At 49.7% G+C, this 23,175-nt stretch overlaps 1 protein-coding gene across 1 annotated transcript in view; it reads left to right on the top strand.

The window, feature by feature from the left end:
* Positions 1–19,541, top strand: part of LOC125945889 (cytochrome P450 3A19-like) — a 55,195-nt gene extending 35,654 nt beyond the window's left edge. The window contains exons 5-6 of the mRNA XM_049668268.1: positions 16,710–16,875; positions 19,279–19,541. Of these exons, the coding sequence (XP_049524225.1) occupies positions 16,710–16,875; positions 19,279–19,356 (244 nt within the window). The 3' untranslated portion in view covers positions 19,357–19,541. The remainder of the gene's footprint in view (positions 1–16,709; positions 16,876–19,278) is intronic.
* The last annotated feature ends 3,634 nt before the right edge of the window (positions 19,542–23,175 follow it).

Below are 23,175 nucleotides of genomic sequence, written 5' to 3'. Positions count from 1 at the left end.
CCAACTCCGAGACCCTGGCACCTTTTCCGCCACTGACAGCATGGATGTCGAAGACTGGCTAATGGAATACGAATGAGCCTGCAAGAACAACCGATGGGACCCGACTATAATGCTGGCAAGCATCATCTATTATCTCAAAGGCCCGTGCTTGGTTGAAAACACACGAGGAGAAAACACACGAGGAGACACCTGTAAGCAAAAACTGCAGGAACTCTTTGCGAAGCCAGCTGGACACCAGCGAGCCACCGAGAAGGAACTTACTTGCCGGATTCAAACATCTACTGAACCTTATGTTGTGTACATTCAAGATCTATTAGCACGCTGTCGGCTGGTCGACGACAAGATGCCTGAAGCCGATTCTTTCAGGCATCGCCGATGACGCCATTTATTTACTCGTATACAAGGACTGCTCGACCCTCGACGATATTATAACAGAGTGCCGACACTTTGAAGAAGCAAAGAGCCGTCGTGTCTCAAAACAATTCGTTCGGCTCCTTAATACCGCTGCTACCTCATCTTATGAAGACGTCCAGCCACCTGGTGCCGAAAACTTGCTGTGTATTGTCCGGCGCGAGACTGAGACTGCGTCTCTATCGGTTCCTCCGGTACGTTCTTATGACGAGCCCCGCCCCGGCAGAACTCTGATTCAAGCTGTTGTACAGAATAGTTGGTGAACGCAGGCATCCGTCCCATCTGTGCCGTATGTAGCCCTACTGTTGACAATTTATTTTGACCTCCCCGTCCACGACTAACCTATCTTTGAGACCATCACAGAAACCAGTGGCACCCACATGACAAGCCAATACACTTTAACTGCAATGTGATAGGGTATATTTCCCGCCATTATGGCTATCGTCGGCTTTTGTCTCCTGGTCCCGCGTACACTTACCACCCAGAAGACAGCTGATCGTCGCCCTTTTATGCCTGCAATGACCCGCCCCACTGTGATGTCGCTGCTCCGCTTCCACGCTACGACAATCGCTCGCCATCCCCACAGAACTGGCGTTCTCGCTCACCGATTGCCCGTCATTCACCGTCGCCATACCCTTGCCCTCCCTCTTGGAAAACTCACCAGTGCAGCTCCCGGAGGTTATGCAGCATTGGCCAACCGACCTGGAAATCCTCTGTTGACTGTGGCCAGCCAACAAAACCTTTCGCACACACAAGCGGACGGCGTGCCTGTTTCGGCATTCATAGCCATGGGGGTGCAATTATCGGTTATGAGCCCTCCCCTTTCCCATCATATCCGCAATGTTCTGACGCCCGCGGCGTCGTCTGTCCTTCTGGCAGTCGATGGCGGTGCATCTTGCGTCGTTGCGATGTGCAATGCGCTTGTGAGCTTCGCTAGCCACCACCTCAGTTACATATGCCGTTCTGCACCAATTTCCACATGAAGCCACCCTCGGCCATCACTTCCTGAGTACCAATTTTGTCTTCATCGACTACTCTTCTGACATTCTACAGTTGGAACTCGCTTCTGTACCTCATCTCACCAACCAGTCACTACCGCTTATGTATCGCCGGCTTTGTTGGCCTTCGACCAGGTACCGCGACGCATGTCACATTGACCTTAGATTCCGCGGTTTGTGACGGCGTTTACGTCATCTCACCTTCCCTGGACTCTTTTGACAAGGCGTAGCATTCCCTCACTCCTTTGTGACTGTTTCTGCGAACCGGGTATCTCCCTATTCTGAACATTGGATGCACACCTCAGCTGATTCCCAAAGGTATTTGGTTGGCCATCAAAGCGCCTTCAGACGCAGACGACTCTCTGGCCCTTACTGCCGATGCTCCCCAGTATTCTGGAAGTCCTGACACTGGCACTTTATATGACGCCCATTCTGACGCAATGCTTGCCTCAGATCTTTATGACTTCAGTATTACCACCTTCGTCGCTTGCTAGCCGCTTACGGCGACGTTTCCGATTTTGCTTAACCCCATATCATCAAGACAAAAGCTGTCATTGCAACCCATAGGCATCCTTACTGGGTGTCTGCGACTGAACAGCGCGTAATTAAAACAGAAGTCGAGAAAGATTATGTGTGGCTCTGCTATCGCAAACATCACAGACCATCAGAGCTGGGAAAAGCCTAGTAAAGTAATGGCGAACTACGCACTTAGTGCAACTTTTACTGGGCTTTCCCCATCCCCGCTGATTTTTGTTGTTTGCGATAGCAGAGCCACGCATAATTTTTGACAGGCCAGTGCAGATTGTGAATGCTAAGATTAGCAATTTCTCGCTTCAGTCTTTCAGAAGCGACGAGTGCCCAGTTCTCTGGTCAAAACCAGCGGAGTCGCCGCCAGAACCATCAGCTACAGTCACGGACACCAGGCGCGCTCGGCGCGAACGCGGCGAAACGCGGTCGGCGTCGGCAGCAGCTCTACGCGTCCGACTACCACCTGCCTCACTCCTCTCCAGCTCGCATCAGCTGTGCTGCGTGATGCTATTTTTATACTCTGCTTTCACTCTCTCTCTCAGCTCTGTCTACCCTAGTTCTGCGAAGCTGCGGAGGATGGAGTGATTATTATAGCGAGGTTCTAACAGCTCCGCTGCAAAATGCTTACGAAGGACTTCATCGAACCTTCTACGATTGCTCGGGCGTCCCCTGTGGTGCTTGTCAAAAAAAGAGGACATCTGGTGGTTCTGCGTCGAGTATCGGCATCTGAACGAGATTACCAAGAAGGACGTGTGCCCTTTGCCGCGAATTGATGACACCCTCGACTCCTTGCATGGCGCACAGTACTTTTCTTCTATAGACCTTTGGTTCGGCTACTGGCAAATTGCCGTTGATGAAAAAGACAGGGATCCTGAGCAAGCGTCCGCCTTCTCACAGCTGAGTGGAGCGCTGACAACACCACCAGATTTGGCTCACTTCGACGCATCTGCGGCCGTGGAACTCCGTACCCACGTCCTGGGCCAAAGAATCGGTTCAGTTCTAGCCAAACGCCAGCATGGTCAGGACTACGTTATTGCTTATGATGCATAACGCCGACAACCTATGCCTTCTTTCTTCTACTGAGCAAAATTTTTTATTGCGATAGCAATTATATGGACACTCCAAAGCAGATTTCTGCCGTCGGCGTCGCCGTCGCCGTTGCCGTCGCCGTCGCCGTGAGGTTCCGTATGACGTCAACGGCGATGAAATCGTCGCCGCGCTCCGGACGCTGTATGTGCGAGTGAAAGGGCCCGAGGGACGCGCGCTTTCACGGGGAGCTAACGCACGTCGGACAGCAAACGCGCGTTCTGCGCCGTGCTCCCTGAAGGGCTGCAGAAGTAGGCGTCTCTTTCCTCCTTTACAATCACCATATATGTAGCGCTAACGCGCCCTCTTCCGAACCTGGTTCAAGCTATGACGGATTGTTCCTTAGAGCTGGTCACGGACCCTCATTTCCCAACTAGGGTGGGCACCTCTGTTACGAGAGACACCACTCCGGATCTAGCATTTACCAAAAACGCGGCGGGCGTACAGTGGGCTAACCTGCAAGAAAGCCTGGGAAGTGATCACTTTATCCTCTCGGTCACCCAGGAAACCCGGGTGCCTCCACCTAGGGAGTTCAGGGTGACGGACTGGGACGAGTTTAGAAAGCTCCGCAAGGCTGATCAGACCGAATATGGCACGTTGGAGGACCTCTTCTCGCGATTAGCAGAGGATGCTCTCCTCGCAACCAAGACGGTCCAGACTGACTTACAGGTGGATGCAATGGACTCACGTCTTGCGCATCTGTTGGAGGCTAAAAAATCACTGGTTGAGAAATGGCGCACGCAGAAGCTCAATAGGAGGCTGCGGAAGCGCATATCGCTCCTCAATAAAGAAATCGAGGACTATTGTCAGGAACTGTCTAGGCAGCAGTGGAATGAAGTTTGCTCAAAAGTGGACGGGCAGATGCGCACCGGGGGTAAATGGAACCTCTTGAAGGTGCTTCTCGATGAGACTAATTCCAAAGGTAATCAGAGGTTGGCAATCGACCGATTGGTCCAAGCACAGAGGAGCAGTGGGGTCGATGACACGACTCTACTTACGGAATTGGCGGAGCGATACCTTCCGCTTGGCCCCGTAGGGGACTGGAATTACCCGGACTACCGGGGAGGGCCGCTGGAGGCAGTCGACTCGCCCTTTACGAAACTTGAGATCGAAGAGGTGCTTCATGAACTTAACAGTCGCTCAGCCCCTGGCCCTGATGGAATCACGAATAGGCTGCTGCGTAATCTTGATGATAAGTCCATTGCTAAGTTAACCGAGGAGGTCAATCTCCTATGGGCAGAAGGCCGCGTTCCGGAAGCCTGGAGGACCGCCTCGGTGGTACTCATTCCCAAACCGGGCAAGGCACTCGCCAAGGAGAACCTACGTCCCATCTCCCTTACCTCTTGCGTGGGGAAGGTGATGGAGCATGCGGTATATAATAGGGTCATTAGGCATATCGAGGATAAAGAGCTCTTTCCACATAACATGGTAGGCTTCCGGCCGGGTCTCTCCACCCAGGATGTGATGCTCTTGATTAAGAGGCAAATTATCGACCGACAAACCCGAGATATTCGGGGAGTATTGGCCCTTGACCTCGCCAAGGCGTTCGATACCATTTCACATAAGTTCGTCCTGGAGGCGGTCGAGAGCATGGGGCTGGGACCAAAGTTCCACGCCTATGTTCGTGCCTTCCTCCGGGACCGCACAGCAACCATAAAGATTGGCCAATTAAAATCGCGGGCCTTTACCCTGGGTGCGAGGGGCACGCCGCAGGGAGCGGTCATTTCGCCTCTCTTGTTCAACATAGCTATGAAAGGCCTCTCAGAGCGTCTTTCCACTGTAGCGAATACCAACCACGCCCTATATGCGGACGACGTTACTGTCTGGTGCATGGGAGGTTCGGATGCTGAGGTGGAGGAGGCGCTTCAGTCGGCACTCTCTATCACCGAAAGTTTTCTGGAGGGTACGGGGCTTCGACTCTCCCCCTCCAAATCGGAGTTGCTTCTCTACAGACCGGTTCGGCCCGGGAGGAGGCCCTCCACGCCGCTTGATCAGGTACAGATTACGCTAACCACAAGGGACGGGCTGTCGATTCCCAGAGTCAACTGCATTAGAGTGCTCGGCTTGCTTCTTGAGTCCAACGGCAGGAATTCACAGGTTTTGGCCCGCATCACCTCCAAGACGGAGAACATGCTCAGGCTGATTTTAAGGGTCTCAAACCGCAGGGGAGGGCTGAGGGAGAGCAATCTCCTTCGGCTCTACCACGCGTTCCTCATGAGCCATATTAATTACGTCGCATCGGCACTGAATTGGTCTAAAAGCGAAGAGGATAAACTAGACACTTTAATGCGAAAAAGTATCAAAAGGGTGCTGGGACTCCCCATGAGCACCGGCACGGACAGGCTCATGAGCCTGGGCATGCACAACACCCTATCGGAGGTTACTGAGGCACAGAAACTAGCTCAGGTCGCGCGGCTCTCCTCCACCAAGGCTGGGCAGCGTCTCCTACAGTCTCTGGGCTGCTGTCATATGGGCAGCACCGAACAGACGGTGTTTTTAACACAGACAGTGAAGGCTACCTACGAGGTGGAACCTTTCCCGCGTAACGTGCATCCGCAATACAATGTTGGCCGGCGAAAGGCACGGGCCAGGTCTCTGCTTGACTTCGTAGCTAAATCCCCGGGAAAGGTGGCTTTCGTTGATGCGGCGCAGTATGGCCGCTCCGATAGCTTTGCGGCCGTGGTTGTTGATCATCGCGGTCGCGTACTCAACTCAGCTTCCGTTGGGAAGGTGTCTGCCTCCGTAGCAGAGCAGGTAGCAATAGCTCTAGCGATGAAGGATCCTTCGTGTCCTGAGATATTCACTGACTCCAGGGCTGCCGTCCGGGCCTTCGCCTCGGGGGTGGTCTCCAGGGAGGCTGCCACTATCCTCAGTTCGAGGGGTGCGGTAGGCTTTCACACAATTACGTGGTTCCCAGCCCACATGGGCTTAGGGGTTCATCCGTCAGTTTCCAATGTCAACGAACTTGCCCATAACCGTGCGCGAGAAATCACGTGCCGCGGCGGTCCGGGCGGGTCCGCAGGCGGGTTCGCGGAGAGCTTCAAGGATCCACTAGGCACCTTTCACGAAGTTACGTCTCACTATCAACTGTCCAGGCGGAGGTACCCCCTCCCGCATTCCAAGCTCACTAGACCGCAGTCGTCCGTTCTCCGGATGCTGCAGGCAGGTTCGTTCCCGTCTCGTAGCACGTTTAGTCACTTTGCTGAAGGCATAGATCCAGGATGCCCTAGCTGCAGGGAGAATAAGTGCACACTCGCTCATATGCTCTGGCAGTGCCCGGCGTTATGTGGCGCCAAGTTCAGCACACAGCAGGACTGGGAGAGGACCCTTAAAAGCGGCGAACTCTCAGTCCAACTCTCGGCAGTCCAGGAGGCCTGCGAACGGGCGGAGGGCCACGGTCTTCCAGTACCGGCGTGGGCGCGGCCAGCAACCGTGGCGGACCCCCCTTCGGGGGGTGTCTGATCGGGGTTCTTCAGGACCAAATAAAGTTCATTTCACCTCACCCTCTTCCGACGCGCGAAAGGCGGGGGGGAGGGGGGGGGAGGGAAGGGAGGCGACGTTTAGCTGCGGCACCAAGTGCGTATTTATGTACAAACGTTGTGAGGCGAGAAGGTGGTAAAGACTTCCGACGCAACTCGACGAGTGTCCCGTTCTGATGTCGTCGAAAACCGAGCCGCCCCTAGTGGCTCCGGCAACAGTCACCAACGCCGCACGCGTTTTGTGCGAACGCGGGCATAATGCCGACGGCGTCGACAACAGTTCTGCGTGTTGCCGGTGCTGCTGCATGTCCAAGTTTATACAGCTGATGAAGCTACTATCATTACTCCGTATAGCTCTCTACAAATTTGCTATCGCAATTGATGCTTCGCCTTTCGCGTGAAACTGCGACAACTTTTTTATCACAAAGTGAGAGAGAACCTCGCTCTTGTTTGGGTCATCGCCAGATTTCGCCCATACCTCTGCGGCCAACCCTTCATCATCCATACTGACCAACATGCTTAATGACAACAGTAATGGCAACCCTACACAACCCACGGACACCCTGGTACCTTCTTCTGGGTGACCACCCACTGAATATGCTCGAGAGATTAGTGCCCGTGCCGACCATTTATGTAGGTTGCTCGCACTCAATATAATTTTATGCATTCTCTCTTTCTTTCTCTCTCTCTCTGAGTCCCGAACTAACCAGCAGTCTCGCTACAACAGCCACCACAAGACCACCAACTTTGTCCCTGGATCGCTCGTCCTCCAGTGCTCCCCTGCACGACGTGTCGGACTATCCGAAAAACTGCCCTTCCCGTACACTGGTCCATATTGCGTGTGACGCCAAGCGAATGATGTGACATATGAAATCGCTCCACTGCTTCCTTCCTCATCATCTGCTCATCTCCGCACGGACATTGTACACGTTGTCCATCTGAAGCCCTATCGTGCCCCGACCCCCTAATACCTTGTGTGCTAGCATTTTTTTTTTCATGTAGCCTTTGTTCATATGCACCGACTCGGTGCTTTCACTGCCGGAGGATACTGTTATGAGCAAGGTCTCAGCCAGATAGAAGACGATGCTGAAGCATACAGCAGACAAGACAAGAGGTATAAGTGAGCTCAATCGTCCGCCATCTTTGTTGTTTCTGGCCAACTATCAGTATGTTGGTACATAGTGTAAGTAAACCCCTTCTCTGTTGACCTTCCCGTAACAATATTAAATTTCAGTGTCCTCCAATACATAAGTCATAATAGAACAAATGTGATCACAGAGTAGTGAGCACTGTTATTAGTATGCTTTGAATTGTAGACATCTATGTACTGTATGAGAACTGACTGTTTGATGCCTGGACTATGTGAAAAATCGAATTCATATATTCGACATATCTTACCTCTTTTATTGTGCCATGTAGTACATGCACTCCTAATTTAAATTAAATATGGGGTGTTTTTACGTGCCAAAACCACGATCTGATTACGAGTCACGCCGTAGTGGGGGACTCTGGAGTAATTTGGACCACCTGGGGTTCTTTAACGTCCACTTAAATATAAGTACATGGGTGTTTTCGCATTTCGCCCCCATCGCAATGCGGCCGCGACGGCCGGGATTCGATACCGCCACCTCGTGCTTATCAGCCCAACACCATAGCCACTAAGCAACCACTGCGGGTAACATTCACTCTAACCTAACGCCGATACATATGACAGGCTTTTTATAATTTATGTTGCTTTACTCTTCCTTTCAAATAATTTTTGTTGACTTAATATTTTTGCACCTTTGTGATATGTATGTGTGTATTTCTCAAGTGTGTATTGGTATAGGTGGCGCTTACGTAGCCTGCCTTGTCTTCCGTCTGAACTGAGTTAACAACAATAGATACACATATGCGTCGCGTATGTCTAGGCTTGGTTTATGTTGTTAAGGAGTTATGTAATATTTTAGGCATGTTTACCTGCGTTTGGTCCACACGTTGGTGTCACTGTGAGTATCTATATGCGTTCTCAAACAATTAGAAGCACTTGCATTTCCATAAGCAAGTGTGCATATGCATTTTTGTAACCTCCTGTACTCGGGGGCAGAACTTTTCGGCCATGCTGCCTGACGGTATTAAAAGTTCTTCTGTGCTGTTTGTTATTTCATCTTCTTTGCCATGCAGTGCGGAAGAAGCGGGTTCCACATGAAGTCGCAAGCCTCGTCTGAAGATTTTGTCCCTATAATAAGAACGCACTTGGACCTCGCATGTGTTCCTAGAATGCAGACATTGCGGGCGTAATTATGCGATCATATACAAGGCTTTTAAGTATGCGAGCATAGCAAGTATACACGATGCCGTATGGCCCAGGTTCCAGCCTTGTCAAATTTGTGCCAGGAGGTGAGCGTCGTTACAATGCCGACAGTAAATGGCTCATTGGTACATTGGTTCACTGGTGGCACCGAAACAGTTATAAGAGCTACGAATTGGGCTAGTTGGTGTGCATTCATTTTTTCTTGCGCTAAGTACAGTAGGACGCCACAGGGACGAAACGGACACTTTAACCGACATACGCAGCGAACAACTCGGGGATGCCAATTTGTGGTCGATTATCCACCGTCTACGCTCTATCACTCTGCCCCGTCCATACAATTAGTAGTGCTTCATGACGGAATCTTATACAGACGCAACACCAGCTCCCATGGCCCAGAGCTTCTACTGGTTGTTCCCGAAACACTCCGTTCCACTGTTCGCGAACAGCTTCATGCCGCCCCAACTTCTGCACACCTCGGAGCAACTCGCAAGTACGATCGCATTCGGCGTCGGTTCTTCTGGCCAGGCTTACACCGCTCTGTGTGCCGATACGGTCCTGCTTGTGACTCCTGCCAGCGCCACAAGCATCCATCCTTGTCGCCGGTCGGTCCTCTTGTCCTAGTCGTCGGCCTTGATCTCAACGGGCCGTTCCCAACATCTGTGACTGGGAACAAGTGGATTGCCGTATCTACGGACTCCGCGACACGATACGCTATCACGGGGGCACTACCGAGACGCTTTGCCACTGATGTTCCGGAATTTCTTTTTTACAACGTTATTCTTCATTCTTCACCACGGCGCTCCTCGACAGCTGCTGACCGATCCTGGTCGCTCATTTCTGTCCAAAGTCGTCGACAACATTCTTCGTTCGTGTTCCATACGTCACAAGATAACCACTGCCGATCATCCGCAAACCAATGGGCTTACCGAGCGCCTGAACCGCACGCTGACCACAATGCTCTCCATGTACGTTTCCTCAGACCACCGTGATTGGGACAGCACCTTGCCTTACGTGACTTCTGCCTAGAGCTCGTCACGCCATGACACCACTGGCTTTCCCCTCTTTTATTTCTTGTTGGGCCGCCATCCCACATTGCCCTTCAAAACTCCTTTATCATCACCTGTGCACCCTGTTAGAGACCAGGCCCGCAATGCAGGATGCAGATTCTCGCACTGCAACGGCACACCATATTGCAAGAAATCGTCTTTATGCCTCCCAGCTTGCCCAGAAGGCCCGCTACAATAGCCATCACAGAGTCGTTAATTCCCGTTAATTCTCGCGCACTGCAGCGCGCATCCGGCCGAGCATGGAATAATGCGCCAGTAAGACGGTGAAGACGACGATCGGAGTAGCGCTCGTGTGGTTGTTGTGCCATCTTGCCTGCAGCCCTCTCTCTCTGTATATATTTTGTTGATATAATTTCCTATCCCTTTTGGCTACTCTCATCCCCGTGGCAATACGCTTAGGATAATCAATTCGGTATCGCAATCGTAACCTCGTGTATTGTACTGCCATCCCCCCCCCCCCCCGCTACGGCGTGCCTCATGATCAGATCGTGGTTTTGGCACGTAAAACACCATATTTTTTTTTCTTTCTCTCTTCCTCTCTCTCTTTATTTCTTTGTGCTCCGAGTTTCGTGGTGATTTTCTTTCGTTCTCTCTCTCTTTCTCTCTCTTTTTCTCTCTCTCCCGTTCTTTCTTCTCTCCCGCTTTCTTTCTCTTTCTCTCTTTCTTTCTCTCTTTCTCTTTCTGTCTTTCTTTCCTCGTCTCTCTTTTTCTCTCTTTCTGTGACCTTCGTGGTGATTTTCTATATTCCTCGCTCTCTTTCTTCCTTTCTTCCTTTCTTTCTCTCTTTTTCGTCTCTGGTAGGTGCCAATGAGCTGGGACGCTTTCTGCACAATCGCCAGGATCGGCCCACTTTGGCGGAAGTTTTTTGCTGGGCACACGAAAGAACCGTTGGCTGGTAGAGGTATATAGCTTCGCTATAAAAGCGTTGAATGACTCATTGAGCGCAAAATCCAGCATCTGTAGTAGCGAAACAGCACCTAAATATCCAGTGGCTGCACTGTCACGTCACGAGCGTGCATCGGCGGAGCAGAGCGGGCGAAAATAGTAGTGGAGATTTTATTGAAGAGAAATGGCACTAACTCTTCAATAAAATCACTACTACTGCTTTCGCCCACTCTGCTCCGCCGATGCGCGCTTGTGACGTGGCATTACACCTGCTGCAACAGTGTTGCGTGGGGGAAGAGGGCTTCGCCGCGGCCACATCAGCCTAGCTCTCGCTCTCGGAAGCCTGTGTCACGGCCGCTGCATAAAACAAAAATAAAGTGCGGCCGGCTGTGTGCGCCGCAAACGGTGTCATCCGCCGCGGTGCCACCAGTTGTCGGGGACTGTTGTGTGGGATCGGCATATAAAAAAGCGTCAAGAACGCGATAGGAACGCTGTCACCCGTGGAACCCAACGCGTCCCATCGCCGTCAGCTGGCGCCATTCGGCCAAGCCAAGCGGCCGAGAATTCAACTACGGCTGTGTGATGACAGGTTCTTTTGTGTTAATGTTTCTGGCGGTTCTCTGAGGCGGAGCCGCCCAGAACCCAATCGAGGACAAAGCCGTTTGTTGAAAAACACAAACTTTCAATAAAACTAGAAGCGAGAATAAAGAATCAAAGTAAACACTTAGCAAGACATTACAGCAACAAACATAGGAAAGTTCGGGCAGGAAGCGGGCGTGTGCGCGTGCTATAGTCTCGACGCGAAGCAGCGGAGACGAGACGACGAGAGAAGTGGTGTTGGTCTCACCATAGAAGGTCGTTGAATCGGACCGTCGTACAGGCTACCAGTGCGGGGCAGCTCTCGTGTGGAGTGAGAAGACAGGCGGCTCGGCAGCACGGGAAGACGGCGCTGGCGTTCTGGCCGGGCAGCTGGTCGTGGAGGTCGGGCTCATAGCCAACACCACCTAGAATCTCCTAGTCTAGGTGGTGTTGCCGTAGCTCGACAGCTCTCGTGCTGCCCACGGGCGCAGGCGCTCACCGGCCTCGGGCAGCAGCAGTTGATTATCGGGCAGAGTGACGATGCTCAGGAAGGCAGGCGGCTTGGCAGTACGGGTTGACGGTGGCGGCATTCTGGCCGGGCAACTGGTCGTGGAGCTCGGGCCCGTAGCCCGACAGCTCTCGTTCTGCCCACGGGCGTAGACGCTCACCGGCCTCGGGCAGCAGTTCCCCATTGGATGGAATGACGACGCCCAGGAATGGGTTGGCAGGAGGCCCCGGTCGGTTGAAGTCCTGGTGGCTCGGGTCCGGAACCCGACTGCCGTCTTCAACCCCCGATCCGGTGACTGACCTTGTCCTGGTGCCGCTTCTGGAACTCTTCTCCTTCTGCCAGCGCGGCTCGCTTTTGGGCCGCTCTGGCCGATTCATGGATTTCTCATTGGCTGCTCGAGGCTCCGTGTTTCTTTGTGTTTGGATTGGCTTTGTTTTGTTGTTTTTCTTGTGCGCGTGTTCACGCGCGGGACGGTCTTCGGCGTCGTCGTTTTCCAACAGTATGGAATTCGCCTCGGCGCGCGCACTACTCGTCGTCTGCTCTTTGTCTCCAACCACCGCACCATGTCGCACACCACAAATATTACCGTCGCGCACTACACATCACATAAGCCCCTTTTTGGGACAAGTTTTTCCACAGGGAAAACTGCCGCTAGTGCGCGACAAGTTCACACAGCTATCACTTAAAGTTCACTTATCTTGGTTCAAACACATAGCACTTTCATGTCCCCAATAAGGTTCACAGGACATGCAATGCATAACAATCATGAGTTTCTGTAACACAGGCCCAAACAAAATAGCAATACACTTAAATGTTTCTATTCGGTCCAGAGTCAAAGGTCTTGAGAGGGCAACCGGCTATTTATCAGTTACTTAAGTGATCCCGTCCCAGATAAGACGAACGGCGCGTCTTTTCTGGGTTTGAGATGATAGCACGGGAGCCAATTTCTTGCACCTTACGAAACAGATACTTGGGGACCCCTGAATGACCTTACTCAGGTGCTGAACTGATTGGAAAGACATAATGTGGGTCTCACTGGCATTAAACGAAATGTGCTCTGTATATGTGCAGTCGGGTACAAATCTTGTAGGGAACACTTTAGGTACGCCCACGTGTAGCTGGGACCCATCGCACAAACATGCACACCGCACCTCAGCGGAACTGCTTTCCGTTTCTGCTGACAGAGAGGACTGATCTGTTTCCTCATTACACAAACAGGAATGCAAAGGCCTTATGCTAACATCTCGGAGATCACCCTGTGAGATGACCCGATTGTGTTCCCCAGTTGAACGACACTGTGCTGTATCAAACTCTGCAAGTAAGCTATCAGGCCAAACTTGCTTACACACGTCATCATCAGGTGCTGACGCAATAAATGACTTGCTGCGAAAGTCACGAGCCTCTCTCCTTAAGTCTTCAATTGACTCTTTCCCAAGGAGCTTTGTATTTAACTCCTTATCGAGCACCTCCGTACTCATGTGCATCTTACATTGGCCTAAGTGGCCTTCGGGGTTGGAGGCAGGTGAACTCATCCTCATTTGAGGTGAGCTATTTGAGTGGTCCTCAAACCTATTGAGGCCAATTATCACCACCGCAAGTGGCACACCGGAAGAGTGGGGGAGCATTTCATCGCTCGCCTCGCACTCTTCGAGGCCATTGGCATTGTGAACCTTTGCCCAAACAGTCGGGCTTTCTAGAGGCATCTGTGCCTCTTTATGCGATGTGCTTTCAACTGCACTGGTTCGCAAGCGTACCCCTTTGCTGGTGGTGTCCTCTCCGAGGCCACTGCCAATGCGCACCATTGCCCAGTCCTTCGGTCTTTCTGAAGGCATTTGTGCCACTTTATCCAAGGTGCTTTCACTAGCACAGATGCGCATGCGTGCCTCGATATCATTAGGCGCTGCCTGCTGCCTGCTCCCCGCGCTATCCTCAGCCTTCTTGAGGTTCACGTCGGGACCTACACTGGTCCGTTTCCTGCCTATTTCTCTGCTGCCCTCTTGTTCAGTGCCTTATTCTAACAAATACCCGTGACGGTGTTCGGGGCAATCAATAGTCAAAGATTTTGAACAGCTTAGTATGGAGCCCGCGTCAAACGCTTGCTCTATAGAGCTTGCATACGACTCCAGCTCGCGAATGTCTCTCAGTGAGCGTGCCCTTTCAGCCTCCGCGAACCAGAGACGCAACTGCAACCTACGTGCCTCGCGCTCAAGCCGATCTCTTTTCGCTTCTCGCTCCGCAGCTCGTTCTTCTCGACCTCGCGCCTGCCCCTGTTATAAACACGCCTTTAACTCCGCCCCTTCAAGCCCCATGCGCTCCGCTAAAGCCAATAACTCTCGTGGTCTAGCCATGGTGCTACGCTGTTAAACTAACAACAACAAAAAAAAAAGAAAACAAACGGCTTCGTCCTGTCCAGCGGACGCCAATATGTGATGCAGCGTGACTTTGCAAACGGTTCCTCAATTGGGGAAGAAAGCCCAATCGAGGACAAAGCCGTTTGTTGAAAAACCCACAAACATTTAATAAAACTAGAAGCGAGAATAAAGAATCAAAGTAAACACTTAGCAAGACATTAAAGCAACAACACAGGAAAGTTCAGGCCGGAAGCGGGCGTGTGCGCGTGCTATAGTCTCGACGCGAAGCAGCGGAGACGAGACGACGAGAGAAGTGGTGTTGGTCTCACCATAGAAGGTCGTTGTATCGGACCGTCGTACAGGCTACCAGTGCAGGGCAGCTTTGGTGTGGAGTGAGAAAACAGGCGGCTCGGCAGCACGGGAAGACGGTGCTGGCGTTCTGGCCGGGCAGCTGGTCGTGGAGCTCGGGCCCGTAGCCCGACAGCTCTCGTTCTGCCCACGGGCGTAGACGCTCACCGGCCTCGGGCAGCAGTTCCCCAATGAATGGAATAGCGACGCCCAGGAATGGGTTGGCAGGAGGCCCCGGTCGGTTGAAGTCCTGGTGGCTCGGGTCCGGAACCCGACTGCCGTCTTCAACCCCCGATCCGGTGATCGACCTTGTCCTGGTGCCGCTTCTGGAACTCTTCTGCTTCTGCCAGCGCGGCTCGCTTTTGTGTCGCTCTGGCCGATTCGTCGATTTCTCATTGGCTGCTCGAGGCTCCGTGTTCCTTTGTGATTGGATTGGCTTTCTTTTGTTGTTTTTCTTGTGCCGCGTGTTCACGCGCCGGACGGTCTTCGGCGTCGTCGTTTTCCAACAGCATGGAATTCGCCTCGGCGCGCACACTACTCGTCGTCTGCTCTTTGTCTCCAACCACCGCACCGTGTCGCACACCACAAATATTACCGTCGCGCACTACACATCACAGGCTGTGACGTTCGATTCCATTGCAGCCCGCCTGACGCGGCAGGCAGCCCGTTCTTTATTTTTATTTATTTTTTATCCAGCCGCTGTGCCTGTGTTATCCGCGCGTTCCTTGTTCTTGCAAACTTTCGCCTGCGCTCTACTTGCGCCTTGATAAAGCCAAATGAAAATGCGCCAAGCGTCTGAACGCGCTCGCTTGCCCGCGCGTGGTTCATAACTCCACTGACCGGTCAGAGTCGTTCAAATGAACATTTAATTCTTTCGCATTTACAACTCATAAGTGCTTATGTGCCCTCGGATGTTTTACCTTATTAGCCAGTGAGCATAGTGTGAGCAGCAACGCTTGCCAGTGGCAGAAGGTAATCAGAAATCTTCCTGTTACTTTCGTTATTACCTAAAAACAAACCACAAGAGTTATGTGAAAATGTAGGTTGCTCCTATCTAAATACACGGCAAAAGAGAAACCATTTTTCTCGGTAACGACTGCACCACATTTATTGAGGTTTCCTTAATTTAAAAAGAAGGTCTATTGTTTGTGGGAAGCCGATTATTATTTAGGCCGTCATAAAAATTCATGAAAATCGCAAATTTTCAGAAAACGAAGCAATCAAGTTTACAACTCTGTAACTCAGCAATGCAAAAGAATATCGTAATTTTGTAAATCGCATCTAGTAGTACATATAAAGCAGACTAATTTGATACATTATGCAACGCTTTCAACTATACCGCTAATTTTTTACTAGGACTTTTGCAATACCCTTTGTAAACATTATAACAATTTGATATAACCTAATATATCAAATTTGTCCGCTTTTGAAGTTCTCACGGATGCGATTTACAGAACCGCAATATATATTCTTGGTGCATAGTTGCGAAAATGTAAACTTCAAACTTCCATTTTTTTAACTTACCAACATTCGGCAATTTTCTTAAGAAAATTAAGGCCATAATTCTAATTTACGCTTACAACAGTTACTGTATATTAACGTTCACTGTCAAATGCACAAACTTCATTACAATCAGCCAAGGGGATACTTCAAGAAAACATTTTTGTGTTTTACATGTACTTGAAGAGGCGGTGTCATAGTTCTCCTTCTTAAGTTACCATGTGCTACTCGCACAGCATTTGCTAGTTTTGCATTTAATATAGATGTGTCACTGAGTTTTGATTATCTGATTCAATTCACCACTGCGCACTTTGGTATCTGCGCTAGGCGTATCGCATCATCTTTAAACTAATTCGAATCAGCCAATGCCGGTAAAATCAATTCCATGCAAGCGCATTTATGCAAAGGGAAAAAGACAAAATCATTCTTGTATTATTTATGACGAATATGTTCAGATTCCAACATCGAAACCTCATTGCGCCAACCGGTACATTTGCTTGCTCGGTTGCCCCTCAGGAGACCTTCCTGCAAACGTCATGTGGCTTTGCCGCAGTGAACACGTACAAGAGCCGAAAATGTCGCGCATGCCACTCCAATCTCACAGACTCCTGATATAAAGAATGTATGTGCAGTCCTGTTTATCAGAATTCGCTCTCAATTCTACGCGCTGGTGCAGATTCAGCAAGGCGAACAAGGGCAACATACATCCCATGTCATACTTCCCGTACGGACTCGGACCGCGTACGTGCATTGCAGCTGCGCTCTCACGGGTCGAGTTCATCGTCACAATCGCACTTCTTGTGACGCGGTACAAGTTACTACCCAGCGGCAAGTACAAAGATGTGAGTACCAATCGGCTACCTCTGTCAAATTAATTATTCGAACAACTGTCCTAAAGCCACCACAGCCAGTCATTCCTTCTATTTTTCTGAATGTAGATCAGCATGTGTCAGAGCTATGGCTGGAGGCCATGGCAGACACGCTGCTTTAGTGTAGTCGTATCACGTATGCTGACGCTTGCTGCGCACTAACAGCGCTGCATCACTAGGGGCAAGACTACCTCATTAGGTACTTTCCAAGTACAAGGAAATGGGAAAATCATTTTGCTCGGCCACAACTGCACGAAGTTTTATGACGTTTGTTAGCCTTAAAAGAAGGAGTTAAAATGGAGTAGCCGTACAGAAGGGGTTTTTCCATTTCTCAGATATATCTTTTAGAATCATTGAAATGTGTGAAGTTTCTAAAACATCGTGTCCAGTTTGCAACTCACTTATTCATCAATAATAAACGATTTCACCATTTATGTAAGCTGCACGTATAATTACTCCTAAATTGAAAAAAAAATAATGTATTGTAGACCTCTGCGAAATACACAAACACATTGCGAGTAGGACTTTTGTAAAACCATAGAAAACTTTCTAAGTAGATCACGTAAACTGTAAATTTCTATATAATATAGCGGGCAAGAATATTTACTGGAGATATGTATACATGTAGAATGCCTAGCTCTATAACAAAAGGCAGAGTAATACCACTGATCGTTGCCAGCGCCACGCCATCTTCCTCTTCTCATGTTTTTTAAGGACGATAGTCTTTCTTAGGCTACCTAAACGAGGTAAACTTTGTCTGTCACTCGATTCAACCGCCCGGCCGCAACCGACCAAGCTACTAGCACTGGTGGCACGGGGTCATACTCGTGAACACTTTAGGGCGCAAAGGAACCTTAAGACCTATTTGAGGCAGAATATATGTACATAACCGTGATCCGCAACGTTCATTTAATTAAGAATACACATTTTCAAGAGTCATGCGTACTTGAACAAAGAAATCAGGGTTGACCCCGAGCTGCAGCTTCCTCTTAAGTCGACGGCAGCCATCGCAGCGGTGTCGTCGGCGAATTGAACAATCACTATCATCGACCGAAAGAGGCGACGGATGACACAATTTGCTATCACGCAGTTTTCAAGTCATCATGCGTCACGGTTCATGAACTCATTCCTTCGCCATTTGTCACATGTTTTAGTATCGTGCGTCATTGTGTAGGGTAGTACATCCAGGCAACAAAGGAGAGGATTAGGTTAAAAATTTCCTTCACTAGTCCGATTTGGAAGTCGTTTACATCGCACAGCTCACTACGCTAAACAGCAGCTAGGAAGGGTGCAGTAAGCTCTAATTAGCTAGTCTAAGAATTTACAGCGCTCTTGCACGAATTCGCCTGGTGGACAGTGCGCGATGGGAAGCGAGGGACCATGGCGTCCTGGACTGAGGATGCCGCCCACCTGGGGACGACCACCACCGTCTGCTCCTTGCATATATATATATATATATATATATATATAATATACATATCTGGGTTAAAACGCATAATGAGAAGTGCGGAATAATGACTTAATTGTGGTAGCAAGGTTGGACTTTCCGCGAGTTGGTCGGGATCCATGATAACGACAAGATAGCGTGAAACAGCATGAACGTAGAGGAAGCGTGGACACCACGAGAGTTTTCTCGATACTCAAGCTTTATTCAAACAAACAAGTATTTAAATGCAAGCCGTGTCAACTGCGCATTTGCCACAACGACCAGCCGCGGCTGCTTAGTGGATAGGCTATGGTGTTGGGCTGGTAAGAACGAGGTCACGGGATAAAATGCTGCCCACGGCGGCCGCATTTCGATGGGGGTGAAATGCGCAAACACCCGTGTACTTAGATTTAGCTGCATGTTAACGAACCCAAGCCAGCTCCCGGCCTTCCCGACCCCTGCCCCTCTTCTCTCCGCGACGCGCTGAGACAGGAGAAAAAAAAAAGGCGAAAGCTTGCACTAGGCCGCGCAAAGCTCAAGGCACAGCGAAGCTGGCTGATTGATATCGAGCGGCTAGCCTCCAACGAGTTCGGCGTCGGCAAGCACGAGCGTTCTTGGCACTGTGCCAAACTTGGTTAGCCTGCCTGCGTTCGTGGTATGCCGGGAGCGCAGTCGCTCGTAGGCACCCACGCGTCCAGCGCCAGTCACGCGAAATGTCGCGAAAGAGAAGGTACCTCCGAAAATCATCGCTCGAGAATACCTTCCTACAGTTGGTAGTTAAAACAAGTTAAGACCTAGCAGCCACCAAGTTCATACCCAGCAGTAGCAGCCAGTAAGCTTCGCTGTGCCTAATCTTTGCGTGAGTGAGTGCAAACTTCCCTGATTTTTAACCCGGTTTCGGAAAATATTTATACGAGTGTGTCTTCTTTTTATTCTTTGTTTTGCTACAGGAGCCGCCATTGTACGCTGCAGGGGCATTACTGGGTTATCCAAAGGAAGGTGTATGGGTCAAACTGCAAATGCTTTAAGCACATGGAAAGATACCAAAAGGAAAAGGTGGATCCACCTCATTTTGTTTATGACTGGCGACTTCTTTTATGTCATTGTCGTTGATTGTTTCTGTTTTAACAGCGTGATACACTCGTAACTCGCCACATGCGCGCGTGAGCTCGATTTCATTGCTTATGTTCTTGGGCCTCCAGACTGCAATCGCAAGAAAATAAATATTTCCTTGGTTTCTCGGCCTGTTTATTTGCGTTGTTATACACTTCCTTGTCGTTTTTATTGCGATTAGCATTCATTACCAACTTCCGCCATGTTAAGTTTACCTATTTCTCTATACATCTATCTATACACATCTCTGTCAATCTATCTATGTATCCACCTATCTACTTTTGTATCTATCTGTGTATCTGTCTAACCTCTTACACCGACCCAGTGACCCAAGTTGACTACTAGCTTGTACCACTAGGTATGTCGTCGTTATTCTGATGCCTTCATGGTCGTGTCATCGCCGCACACCAGCTTCGTCATTTGGCTCTCGTTATCTCGTCGTCATCACGCCATCGTCGTCATTCCAGCTTCGTCATCTGATTCCCGTCATGCCCTTGCCAACACGCTTTTTTACGCAGGCCCAGCGCACCGGTTCCACTCATAGCTTCGGTAACCGGATACCTACCCGGTTACCGAAGCTTGAGTAACCGGGTACCCACCCGGTTACCCAAGCTATAAGAGATGTTTCTTTGCACTATGTCCGGTACCGACGAGTCGTTCAACACTGCAGCCAGGAGTCGCCGGGGATGATAATGGTACGGCAATGGTGTGATGACGGCAATAGCTAATCGGCAAGAGTGCAAGAGTATTCGAATTAAGAAATCGGTGTCGGCCCGAAAGTAAACCTTTCTCTTAGGCTTTAATCCTACATCAACCATAAAATGCGCCACATTCCCATAGAAAGTGAATAACGGTGCAATGTTCTATTCTATGGTCGCCGGGCAAACAAAGAGTAAGTGCCCACTAAGTGGACTGTCCATTTCAGCGCGCACTGACTGTATAGAGCTCGAATCCGGTAGATCAGCCGCCAATCATCACCGTTGACTTTCAAGCTCTATATATTCAGCGCATGCTGAAACACACAGTTCATTTCGTGGGCACTTACACAATACTCCCCCTCCCTTCTCCTGAAAGCACAGGAATCACTTCAGTTATAAAATCATAGCGTGAATTCTGTTTTTTAGGTAGAACGTGCTCCCTCGCGGAAGACGGTGAACAAAGTAGTGTAAACAGTGGCTATTCAATTAGCCCCAAAAATATACTTGTGCTGTCCATAAACCATAATCTAACAGGTATAATAATAAGTTCCCTGATTTTGGCCTTGGGCGCGGCCCAGATGAGGATCAGCGTTCCTGATCTGCTGATCAAGATATCAGAAGCGCTAGTGGCATGCGTCTACAGCATGTGCCCGCGTATTAGCAGGCGTCTGTTCAGCACTTTCATCAAGCACACCAATACACCAGCATATCGTAAGAAGATTTCGAAATTAATACTTTGGAAGGACTCGTTTTGTCTGCATTTCTAGCGTGTGTAATGCACTACCCGTTTAGATTTCTGCACTGAAAAGCATGCGAGTCACCGCGGTGAGGCGCATCAGTTGGCTACCTTATGTGTCATGAAAAATGGTAAATTTAAGCGTTTCTTAACATTAGCAGTGTCTAGGCGTACCGGTGACGTGATTGTATTTCTCTGATCTTCACGCTGTCCACGAACATTCAGCGGCACTGACTCCGACTTCACTGAACACTTCACGGAAACGTAACCAGGTGGTATGCGACTCCATTTGCACGGCGGACGTCTGCTGTCATAGGCTGACGATTTCCTATCTGTCGACTTTTATTTGACAAGCACGAAGTACTTGGCCCCAGCGCAATAAGTTCGGCTCAACAAAACAGCGCGCTTTATTAGTACGTTTGAGGAAACATGTGATAAGACTCAAGCTGAGCATCGATGGACCCACGGATGAAGCCACGTTCTTCGCTAGACTGCAGCGCCCCCTCCGGGTCTTGAATATCGCGAAAACTAAGAGAGCTATGCCATCTTCAGCGCAATGGCCCGGCCACGCCTTGTGTATTTTGCAGCGCCAAACTCCACGCTCGCTGCGCTGCAATGCCAGACTGCACCGTGATGCCAGAAATGAAGCAAGCTGTGGCCAGGCTAGTTGGTTTCCAGAGATGAGCTGCGTGGTGGCGCTGTAGTTGAACTTTATTTTCTATAGATTGTACTAGTATATGGCCGCGCCTGCAGAATGGATGATATATTCTTTCTCGTATTTGCCCGACCATCGTGCGATTGTGTGAGTTGCGAGAGAGACATCTAGGAAATATTGCTTCTCGAAATCAGCCTTTCTCTTATAGGTTCTACCGAGGAGGACACACTTTGCTGCGCTGGTTGGAGGTCAAAGTTTCCTCGGAATATTGGCCCAATATATGAAAAAAAACTACAAAAATATTGATGTTACGCTCCCGACACCACTTATACTAGCTTGATAGCTAGCTGGATAGCCACCGTGGCTGTGTAACCTGGGCCTATAGAATCATTTAGACATTTCGTAACAAGGAAAGACCAGATGACTGTCACGCTCTTTTCTGTTTTTTCCAGAAGGCATCTCTTGCTACTTTGGAAAGTTTCCTCGTTGGCGGCCAAAAATTTATATGCTTCGGTGCACCCTCGTTTCTGAGGGTGATCAGGGAGTTTAGGAGAAGAGATATCCATAAATTATCTTCAGTTTTCGGCAGCGACGTCAGCCACCTACCATGTTGCCTTACAAGAGGGTGCTGCAGGGCCTGTAAAAACAGGTCCAGCAAGCGCCAGCGGGACGTTACCACCATAACCCAACATGACATAATCAATGCTGGCTACTCACACAAGGTTAACCCTTGCTGCCTGGAAAAATTGGAAGTAAAAGGAAGTTAGGACAAGACAGGACAGATGGATAGTAAAAGAGAAAGTCGAAGATTGGAGAGGAAGATAGGAAAAAAGCAACTACCAATTGCTCCCAGGTGGGTCAGTCCGTGGGTGCTGTGTACGTAAAGCAGAGGCCAAAAAGTGCTGTTGCATTCGCCGAGGGGCCATAAAGGACCAAAGGCCCGGCATTGGCTCAACCTCCAAGATCACCTTTTCCACGAACAACGCAAAGTCACGCGCGGCTAAGTGCGGGAGGGTGCAACCCTCGTGTGCTCGGATCCGGGTAGGGATGGTCGAATATTTTTTATTATTCGATTGATGATTAATCATTCATCATTTTAGCCTTTACTCGATTCCTCGCTTTAGATGCAGGGGTTTTCATCGTATAAATGAAATTTCTGCCGGACACTTAATAAAGGTTGACGCACAGTTATATAATTTTGTAGTAACTTATTTCAATGTTTGTGAAGTGGAACCAAGTTTGACACACAAGTGTAGTAAAGTTTGATAAGGATAACCTTTAAGTCGTTTAAGGCTAAATATAGTTGGCTCAAGTGGCTTTTGAAAAGGGAAATGATATAGTTATAAAACGGCATTTAGTGCTGAATTAAGTCAGATACATATCACTAGTGAATCCCTGTACAGAACACTCAAACAAGAAATTAGAAAAATGGCACCAGTGAAAGGTGAAGTCCAACTGAAATTTCCAAGAAATTGCAATATGCACTGGGGAAAAGTAAATTACTTGTTCATAAATTTCAACCACATGCTCTTTTCTACAGAGCAAAGGAATGTCAATCGGGAAACAGTAGATCTTGACATGCGGCAGCAGGCCCCGTGAGGTTTTATCAATGTTGTGGGCAGTTCACTACGCAACAGTACCCTGT

The sequence above is a fragment of the Dermacentor silvarum genome, chromosome 5 (genome assembly GCF_013339745.2).
Source record: "Dermacentor silvarum isolate Dsil-2018 chromosome 5, BIME_Dsil_1.4, whole genome shotgun sequence".
NCBI classification, from domain to species: Eukaryota; Metazoa; Arthropoda; class Arachnida; order Ixodida; family Ixodidae; genus Dermacentor; species Dermacentor silvarum.
The sequence above is the reverse complement of the archived record's forward strand: the minus strand, read 5'-3'. Positions and strand labels throughout refer to the sequence as shown.